This window comes from Etheostoma spectabile, chromosome 7, assembly GCF_008692095.1.
Source record: "Etheostoma spectabile isolate EspeVRDwgs_2016 chromosome 7, UIUC_Espe_1.0, whole genome shotgun sequence".
NCBI lineage: Eukaryota > Metazoa > Chordata > Actinopteri > Perciformes > Percidae > Etheostoma > Etheostoma spectabile.
In genome coordinates this window covers 6750632-6761063 of record NC_045739.1, presented here as the reverse complement: position 1 = coordinate 6761063, position 10432 = coordinate 6750632, and the positions used below count along the sequence as shown (strand labels likewise).

Below are 10432 nucleotides of genomic sequence, written 5' to 3'. Positions count from 1 at the left end.
TGCTCGCCGGCCTCCATAAATACCCTGAGGTTATTTTTGGCGCTGGTGGGGAGGGGCTACTGGGCCCGGCTGGACCAGGTGGGAAGGGCGGCGCGGAGCAGAGAGGAGATGGAGCGCTACTTTAAAGGAGCAAAGCGGAGGAATGTGTGATGAAATAAGATGTGAAGTGTTCCCTCACTCAGCTCGCAGACGAGTATAAAAAATTCATAAATCTGTTGCGAGAGAGAGAGAGAGAGAGAGAGAGAGAGAGAGAGAGAGAGAGAGAGAGGTGGAACCTGCACTCAGAGAGAGGAGGAGGAGGGTGACTGAGAGAGTTCATTTTAAAATATTTTTATATCATAAATCATAGCGAGCAATGGCTAGGCAAACTGAGATTAAAACAAAGGGCGTGTGTGGAGAAAGGCAGGGCCAGTAATTTGAGGGGGTGATTCTGCGTGTAGCAAAATAAATGTAGGCTATTAAAAATAGCAAATTAACAATTTAACCAGAAAGGGCACTGAGATTAAAAGTATTATACAGTGCCTAAGATAATGAGGGAGCCTGTAAGAATTTGAATGAGTTCAAACGTCTATAAAAGACACGTGTTTAAAAAAAAAAACAGGCTTCCATTTTGAATGATGACCCTGTATTTTTTTATTATTATTATTTTTAAACTTGTCAGTAGTCAGGGGTGTCATCTCGTCATATGGTCACAAGATGGCGCCTGTCCTCCATCAGCAGCAGCGTCATTAATAGCAGCTCATTTAACCCATAGGCTGCATGTCTTCAATCCAGTGTTCCTTCTCAGCACGCGCTCACACACCAAAGTCGTAAAACCTCAAAATGAAATGAGTTGTTGTGAACATGTAACATTTCCACACAAATAAATGCCAAAAATTGGCTTTGATATTTTATTTGTGATTCTAATTGATATTGATAAGCATTTTAATTTCTTGTGCTTTAATAGAATTTATTCGGTCAGCATGCCAATAAATGAATTACCTCTGTTTGAAAATAAACGCGCGTTGTCTCTTGTGACACACCACAGACAGCGTCCGGAAACCAGTTGACGCCCTCAGTGAGCCACATATCCCAGCCCCAGCCCGCGGTTGACTAGCCCAACACCATCACCCCCCCCTCTTCCCCCCCCTCTTCCCCCTCCATACACACCGGCTCCCACCCACCCAGCCAGTCACCTCAAGTGCGACCGGCCGGCAGGAGCGGAGGCAAACAAACAGAGCCGGAGCAGCCAGGGCGATCCTGCCGCGGAGGGGGGGGGTTGGCTCAGCCAAAGACACACGGAGCAGAAGAGGAGAATGGGACGCCGGTGCTTGGATCAGGACTGAGTCTGGTCGGCACATTGAGAGCTCCTTCGACCCGTTTCCAAGTCCCTTTTTTTCCCCGGATCAGACACGTTTTCACCGCTGACACAATGGGCTGCTGCAGCGGACGGTGCACGCTCATCTTTATATGCACTCTACAGTTGGTGAGTTGACCCACACTCTACTTGTTGTACAAGTTTTTACTCTAGCCTACTTCCAGCGTTACTCTGATATTCTTTAGAATGATACTTTGTGATGGATGGAATGGGATCTGTTTTTTTTTTTTTTTAACTGGGCAGTAAGCCTATCACATGCGAAAAATATGATTAACAGGACATGTTTTAGGAATGTCAGTAAGATACATCCTAAAAGTTCTGGAGCTGACTGTAAGTAGGCTACCAGACACACGTTTTCATGTTTTCTCTCACACACCCTGGGCTTTTGCTGAATTCGTGTTTGAATTGAAATCATCATGCTGGATAGGTGGATGTTGTGTTTTGTGCCCGGTTTTAAGCAGGAGTGTTTCTTTATTTACTTGATCTTGGAAGAAATTAATTTGTGACAGAATCCTTATGGTGCTTTTGGGTGTTAGGAAGCCAGCTCTTCTCAGCACTAACAGCCAAGAGGTAGTGGCACAGCGATGGGCAGCAGTAAAAGGGTCAACTATACTGTGGGATGCATGATGACAGTGCATCAACTAATGTATGGATTTGCTCTTGTGAATATTATATGATGACCTTTTACTGAAATACAGACTCTTACCTGAAGTTACCATCATGTAGTTTTGTGTGAGCCATAAACTCAAAGCCTGTGTCTGTATTTCAGATTAACATCCAGAGTATTGCCACCTCCCAATGTAAAGTATCTAAGATGTCTGCTAATACATAAATATCTTATTTGATCTTGAGATTGAAAGAATTTGTTCATCAAAAACTCAAACCAGCTGCATGTTGGAGAGTGTTGAGCCACAGCTTTTCAGTTTCTGATCGTTGAAGTGTGGGCTGTGACATTTTACTGATGGTAGCCGTGAGTCTCAGATGATGCTTTCCCATTGACACAAAGGCCAACTTGCCTTTACCACTATCCCGGAGTAGAGATTACTTGACAGGGTGTGACAACGTTATTTATGGTGGTATTAAAACTGAGCTTGCTCACAACATTAAGCCTCCAAGTAAATGTCGCTTTTTACAGCTAAGGGAGCAACAAAATCTTCCCCAGACAAAGAGTGAGATGAGAAGGTTCTGATATATTGTATTGTGCGTGAGAGAATTGGAAAATAAAGAAAAAGGGAACGCATAACAAAAGGGAAGCATTTAATTGGAGGAGATGGACGTGGCAGTTGGTATCAACTGTTTTTTAAAAAAAAAGAGAAAAAGAATGACTTCTTACCACTTTGGGCTCTAGTATCCTGCTGCCCTTTCCAGACTTTTTGTTCCAAATTGATGGAGTGCTGTTGTGTATTTGTGCCTGTGCACCTGACAGGTTTCATCTCTAAATTCATTAAATAGTGAGGAATTGGGAACTTGGACAATAGGTAGAAAGTCTGCTTGTATCTATATGGCTTTGGTATTGCTCCCATAATAAAATCATTCCTCCGTCTCTGACACTCAGACAGAAACACGGAGGGCTATGAACTGAGGGACACACCTGTTTTCCCTTCCCAGACTTCGGACCTCTTTGCCTCATTAGAGAGGAGGAGGAGGTTGACCATTTGTTAAGAGGTTTATAAAGCTGTCAGCGTGCTTGCTGCCTAAAAAGTCCCCGAAGACTCCTGGATACAGCTTTATTTTCCCCTGGCACTATTTCTGGAGGACCTGACACTTCCTGTCTGCAGAAACACACACTCGCACACATACAAACCTGCACACTTCTGATGAGGTTAACCCGTAAAGTGGGGTTGCAGTAAACCCTGTGCGACCTTTGGAAAGGCTGTCGGGTTGTAGCCATGTGCGTTTATGTGCGCATGTGTGCATACGTGTGCTTGTGTCATTAATATACATGTGTGCATGGGTGTGGAGCAGCACAAGGGGCTCTCACTCTCCCCTGGCTGAAACCTATGCATTGACAATGAGCCAGGTTATTCCCAGTCCATTACAGGGTAAAACTACCATTAACAAAACAACATACTCTGCTCCTTAGATGTAAAAATAGCCCTTGTGAACCGCTGTGTGTGCTAATTAGCCAGGCATAGTGCTTTGATCAAACCTCTTTTGGCATCTCGGCCATCCCCTAATTGAATTGTGGTGCGCTTTCCTCATCAACAGGCCGAGCGGTGGGACTCATCTCTCTGGGAAAGACGGCAACAGATAATGAGCCTGTATTGATCGAAACGTCAATGTTCCCTCTTCCCTCGGCAGCCTAACTAGTCCAGACAGTAGGGCTGGATCGTTGTCAGAACCCCTATCAGCCCCAGAGAATGGCAGGAACGTTGGCAGGAAGCCCTGTCTGTCTAATGATTTGTTTATACTCCGAGACACAGGCAAGCTCGTTTTTGTCTCAACGGGTTGGTCGTTTGAAGTGTTGACCTAAAGCTGACCTGGCGTGGAAGTGTTCCGATTGGTCAGTTACCGGGACCGGTCGACGTATTGTGAATGTCAGCGTCAGGCCATGAGGAGGGACATTGTTTGGAGTGATGGTTAATGCGGCACCGTGGACAGTGTGTGATTGATGAAGGAGGCCCCGTTGTTGGTCACGGTGGTTTTAGCGGAAAAGGGGCAGACGGGGACACGCACAGTCGCACACATAACAAACACACACAATTACGGCTGGGCGATGTGGAGAAAATCAAATATCACAATATTTTTTACCAAATACTTTGATATCGATCATGATGATGAATAATCATCGGTAATGTGGATATAATGACTAAGTGGATAAAAGCAAATTGTAGAACACTTACAATAGTCTGGTAAATCCAGAAAATGACTTAACTTTACTGTAATGCAGCCTTTAAAACCAGAAAAAGACCACACTTATGCCATACTACGATATCCAAAATCTAAGATGCTATCTAGTCTCATATCACAATATCGATGCAATATGGATATATTGCCCAGCTCTACACACAATCACACTGAACAAGGGTAATGACTTCAGAACTGAACATTGACCCTGAAAATGTCTGGCCATAACGGCACTGGCAGCACTGATGACAGTGTTTCCCTTGGGATTATTTTTAGCAGTGGGGGAAGGTCTGTCTGAACAACAAATTTATTCACCTCTATTCACACACAATGAGGCAGATTTTCAGTTGTGATTAAACTGTATTTTCTGAGGAAATATATGGCACTTAACATCTACAGCTGTTCTAGTTCTTCATAGGGGGAAACTAAAACCCAAATGACTACATCATTATATTATACTGACTCAATTACCGTGTTAATGTTTCCAGATGTTAGATATCAGGATGATGAGCTGACAGAACGGACAAGTTGAGCGTTGTCCAATTAGAACGGACCCACCGCGGTGACGTTTTTGGTGGAGCTGTTTGTTCAATAGTCAACTACATCAACACAACAGTGTGTGGAGTTAAACTGGACAGGCCCAATAACCTCTGAATAGTTCTACTTGTTGGTTAATTGCAATGTGAGCGGTAGTCAACGGGGGGGATTTATTATGTCGGCAGGATAATTTAAAGATCCCGTGACATGGTGCTCTTTGGATGCTTTTAAATAGACCTTAGTGGTCCCCTAATACTGTATCTGAAGTCTCTTTCCTAAAATTCAGCCTTGGTGCAAAATTACAGCCACTAGAGCCAGTCCCACAATGAGCTTTCCTTAGGATGTGCCATTTCTGAGTCTGTAGCTTTTGAGGAGGAGAGGGGGGGGATGCAAGGTGTAGGCTGGGGGTGTGGCCTTGACCAACTGCCACTTTGGTCGTTTGAAAGCCATGATGTCTGTCTCTCATGGGTGGGCAAAGCAGAGAAAGAGGAAATAACCTTGCCCTTTATGAACTCATAAGGTACAAGATTCCCATCTGAGCTTTCATTTTCTCAAAGGCAGAGCAGGACACCCAGGGCTCGGTTTACACCTATCACCATTTCTAGCCACTGGGGGACCATAGGCAGGCTGGGGGAACTCAGACTAATGTTAAAAAACCTCATAAAGGGAAATTTTCATGCCATGGGAAATTTAAAAGGCAAACACGACTACATTGTGCGTCTGCCCTGTTTCTGATACAGACAGCAGAAATTTTGCCATGGCAGGCCGCCGCTACAAATCAACATAGAGGAAACACTGACTGACAGATGCAACCTCACAGAGACACAGCCACTATTTCATGCACGCCTCTTCACACACAGACACAGCTGCTCATTCTGACCTGTGAGTTATACTGTATGTTAGTAGGTCTTGTGTTGGGTAAAGATTTGAAGAAGTGCAGCTTTGTCATTTTTGACAAGAGGAGAGAAATGAAGGAAAGCGCTGGAAGGCATTTTCTTTGATCAAAACCAATGAAAAGAAAAAAAGTGTCCATGCTGTCACAGTGAATGGCTTCGTTTGTACCCATATAGTAGTAGTAGAGCTTTTAGTGAAGTGATCCATAGTACAGAGGCCGCAGAGATCCGCAAGTTTTACCTCATCCTCACCCTTAAAAACTAAATCAGACTACCCATAAGTGCTATGTGAGTATGTATGTGTAATGTCTTGCATCACACTGCCCACTTTTGCTGTTCTCTTTTGATGACACAGCTGGAGAATATACCATATTTGTAGTAAAGGCTTCAGAGGAGAAGACCAAGTTCAACCAAAGTGCTTTCAAGAAAGTTTTAGCGGAGATGCAGAGCGCCTCTTCCTGAAGAGTGTTATCTCTAAAAGGCATGAGATTATCCGTTGTCAGGCATCGCGTCATCTACCACCATCTACAAAAGATTTAGGCAGTTTTATTCCCTTCTACCTTTATTGCTAACTCATTTGCTTTATGGAAGCACTAACAATCCAATTTTCTGGGCTCGTACTACAAAGAAACACAGCTGCTTAAAGCTAACCCAGCTCTTAACATTTAATATATCGTCTCCTCTCCCTGCATGTTTGCATTTAACATGAGAATGATAGAGGTTGTGTTGTGTTAACTGACTCACCCAGACAGTGTCTCAGTTCGCAGTTGTAATGGCTACTGGCTTCGATGACAACGTAGTCGGGAGCGACCTTTGCTCCTGGTTCGCTTTCCAGCATCCTCTGTCCTGCTCTCCGTAGTCCAGGTTTTAAAAGTTGTATTTAGAGCTGGGCAATATATATATATATATATATATATATATATATATATATTATGTTGAAATTGTGATATGAGACTAGATATAGTCTTAGATTTTGGATATTGTAATATCGTAATAGGGCATAAGTGTTGTTTTGTCCCAGTTTTAAAGGCTGCATTACAAAAAAGTTATGTAATTTTCTGAACTCACCAGACTGTTCTATTATTTGCCTTTACCCACTTAGTCATTATATCCACATTACTGATGATTGTTTATAAAAAATCTCATTGTGTAAATGTTGTTCTTTCTGAGTTCTGTTGTGGGTAAAACCAAACTGTCTTTCAAATAGTGTCTTTCTTTCAGCGTGTAGTTTGCAGCTCTCATGTGTCTTGTCGCTTGAAGAGTCTTCTTTTTTTCTTCTCTTTCTTTCTTCTCTGAATGAAACCCTCAACAAATGGGTCCCACACACCAGCAGTTCTGGGTTAAATCAGTGTCCACATGTCATGTGTCAGTCTGACCATGGCCATCTCCTAACCATGCCCACTTCTTTAATGACACTAGACTGATATTATCAACAGTAGAGATGCTGCATGTCTATCAACGTAATGTCTCTCTCACCTCACCAATCTACATGAGCATGTGTACTGACACACGTACACAAGGTCTTGGCCCATAGATTTGATATTAATGCATCACACAGCTGTAATTAAGAATAATTAAGAATAATTATGTCATAGCCATAAAACATTGCATGCTATCAGTCCAGCAGAGTTACTGTACAACCCTGTTCTGTCTTCCCAGGTGAAGTGATATATCAAAACCTGGTAACTAGTGAAAAATGAAAGCTGTTCTTGGCAAGAGCAAGGAGATTTCAATTTGATCAGTTACAGATGTTGCAGACATCTGTTTAGAGGGACTCTTTTGGTGGGTGTTTTGTTGAGCGTATGCGTGTAACTTCTTTAGAGTGTCTGTGTGAGCGTGGAGTCTTGTGTGATCAATGATAATGAACTGTATTTCCTTGGCACTGCCAAGTTGATGGAGGAGATAGGCCAGCAGAAGTGAATGGCCACCGCTCTTTTGTCTCTCTTTCTTTACCCTTGTCTTTGCCTCTCTGGACCTGCTATTTGATTCGCATTTGGCCTATTCCGGACTGGGAGTCATATTATTGTAAGCAATAAGTTTTCTTTGGCTTGCACAGATGGCGGCAGAATAAGATATTCTCAACTTTATTTTACAGACTCAAGGTCCAGATAAAAAATAAAAGTACACGTAACACATTACACGAGGTGTACAAACCAAACACACAAATATAAATACATATACTGACTCCCAAAAATTGCACAAAGGAAACATACAAAACAGACATACATTCATGCATATATGCACGCAGGCATACAAATATCTATCCCCAATAATTAAAACAGGTACAGATGCGTGTTCCAGTGTTTTGAGATAGCATCCCTATCTGAATTATCCACTTAGATACAAAATGTGGTGTCTGTGTGTGTTAGACACAGCTTGCTGTACGTTGATGGGCTCCCCATAAACTACATATACTCCCCGAATGCCAACAGATGTCAGCAGCAATTTATTTGTTGGCTTCTTAGTTAATTTATTTTTGACTACTAGATGTAAATGGAGCTGTACCAGTATGTGCTTAGTAATTTTGAAGACAGTTATCATTATAACATACGGGTTGTACATACACACTGATGACTGAATTTGTCAGATGTGGACTGAGGGTGGAGTTTGTAATCTACACCACTAAGCCTGAGGCAACTCATTGTCCATTATCTGGAACCCAGCGAGCATTGATCAACACTGTGAAGCCAAGTTTGAGCCTAAAGTAGCCTCATAAGCCTTCCTGGTAATAAAATGCAAGCGCAATCAAAGCAACTAATGACATTTGTAATTAATTAATTTGAGCGAAACCCATAAACTTAGAGTAATGCACTGCAAAGAACCCCCAAATACTTCTACACATTGCTTGTTAGATGCTATGGTGTCGTGATATTAACATTTATATTTATTACCGTAATTTACTGATAGGTCAATAGGACATGCAGTAGGTCAAGCTGATGGTGAATTTTAAGAAATTCTCTGCTTGAGCACATGGAAAACTCCTTCAAACAGTCTGTTACTCATATAGACTGTGTTTAATTCAGGTCATTACAGTTTAAATATTTAAAATATAATCATCAAATTTCAGATAAGAATTACATGATTATGTAGAATTTAGGGGTAAAACTGCTGGTTGGATGTATACTACCTCTAACAATACTAAGGGAAGCTTGGCATCAACAAAGCATACATTTACTACAGTAAAGGAAAGTAAATAAATCCACACGCTAGTCTAATTGAGGACATAAAGAAATACAAAGCAAGGAAATTCATGTTCAATAGAGATGAGCCAACGTTTTTCCTAGAATGGCAGCCAAATATATAACTCCAGGTCCCCAAGGCACCGGCTCGGCAGATTGCATCATGTTGGCAAGCCTGCTAAAGTCTGCTGGCTTAAATGGTTAAGCAGCTTAGAATTTTGACGGACACAGCCATTAATAAAAAATTCTGTTACTTGTCTTTCGGACCCAATTAGATTAATTCAATACAAGTTGCTGTTCAGACAATTAGAATTGCGTGACCATTGATTAAAAGCTGCAGTTCAAACAATCGGGAAAGCCAGTCAAACACTATGAAAAAGGACTCCATGACTTTTAAGACTTTTTAGTTCAATACATAAAAATCAACTAATCTTAAAAGAAAGTACATGTTTCAATTTTTGGGTCCTTTTAAAGGAGGCTTCATGTGGTGGCATATTTACTTTCTTACTAGAGACATTGTAGAAGTGGGAAATGGAGGACAGAATGTGACCGTGGGCCACAGAAACTTCAGTAGTTTGTGTGATTTCCGAAATGAAGGTCTTAACCCTGTCTTACATTGTCTCTGGGCCCTTATTCTTTTCATTTTGGCAGGTCACGTAGGTCGAGATAATTAAGTACAGTATGTGAGTGCTGTGCTTGTGCTGTCAAATGGACCCCTGGTGTTCAGCGCTGATTGTGGTCTTGACCTAGACTGTGTCGATTGCTATGCCTGAGCAGCGCTCATCCTCAGAAGAGCAGACCCTGACAGGTCTTCCTTCGCCACAGTAGCAACCCCATCAAAAACAAGTTGATTAAACAACAGCCTACAGTGTTTAAGAGAATGTGTTTATATGTGTGGTAGGTCACAAAGGCAAGGTGACTGCATAATAAATTCAAATTCACAGCTCAGAATTTGGAGCTCCCTCCACTGTGTCATCCTCTCACCTGAGAGCCTAATGCAGCCTGGGTACTTAGTGATGAGAGGCACTGCTTGAATGTAAAAATGAATGTGTATGCTTTGTGTAAACACAACAAGGCTTTGTCTTATCTCCCTTTCCCTTTATTCCCCCCCTCCAACATCTTCTTTCACATTTTATGCCCCTGTTGGGAAAATGTTTGAATTATTGATCCCCAGCTGATTTATCAGCGGGGGCAGAGCCCCTGGAGATTTAGGGGGGATGCGGATAGAAAGGTGGAGAAAAATAGAGAGAGAAAAGAGGGGGGGATGGGTGGTGGCTCGACCTCTCACTCGGGGCCAATTATGTGCATGACCCCGCAGACCTGAGATCTCTATGTTTAGCTTTCCTTTTTCTCCCTCTTTCGATTTTAATCTGCATCTCCGTCCCGCCTTTCCTGTGTACTGTTACCACGGAAACCTTTATGTATACAATAAAATGTCGAAGAGCCCGCAGGAAATCAAAACCAACATGTCAAACAGACATGGGGATGTATGATGCAAATCTGAAATAGCGTGCTGAGGAGAGAGACGATTGCTATAAAGGACCTTTGGGTGGTGGGTGGTTGGTGGTGGGTGGTGGGTGGTGGGGGTGGGGGTGGCTGAATACAACACGAGGCTCCGT

At 42.5% G+C, this 10432-nt stretch overlaps 1 protein-coding gene across 2 annotated transcripts in view; it reads left to right on the top strand.

Moving 5' to 3' along the window:
• Nucleotides 1-1067: 1067 nt before the first annotated feature.
• Nucleotides 1068-10432, top strand: part of nkain4 (sodium/potassium transporting ATPase interacting 4) — a 49630-nt gene continuing 40265 nt past the window's right edge. The window contains exon 1 of one of the 2 annotated variants that reach the window (XM_032520025.1): nucleotides 1068-1465. In XM_032520025.1, the coding sequence (XP_032375916.1) occupies nucleotides 1412-1465 (54 nt within the window). In that variant the 5' untranslated portion in view covers nucleotides 1068-1411. The remainder of the gene's footprint in view (nucleotides 1466-10432) is intronic. The other variant, XM_032520024.1, reaches the window with a different exon arrangement.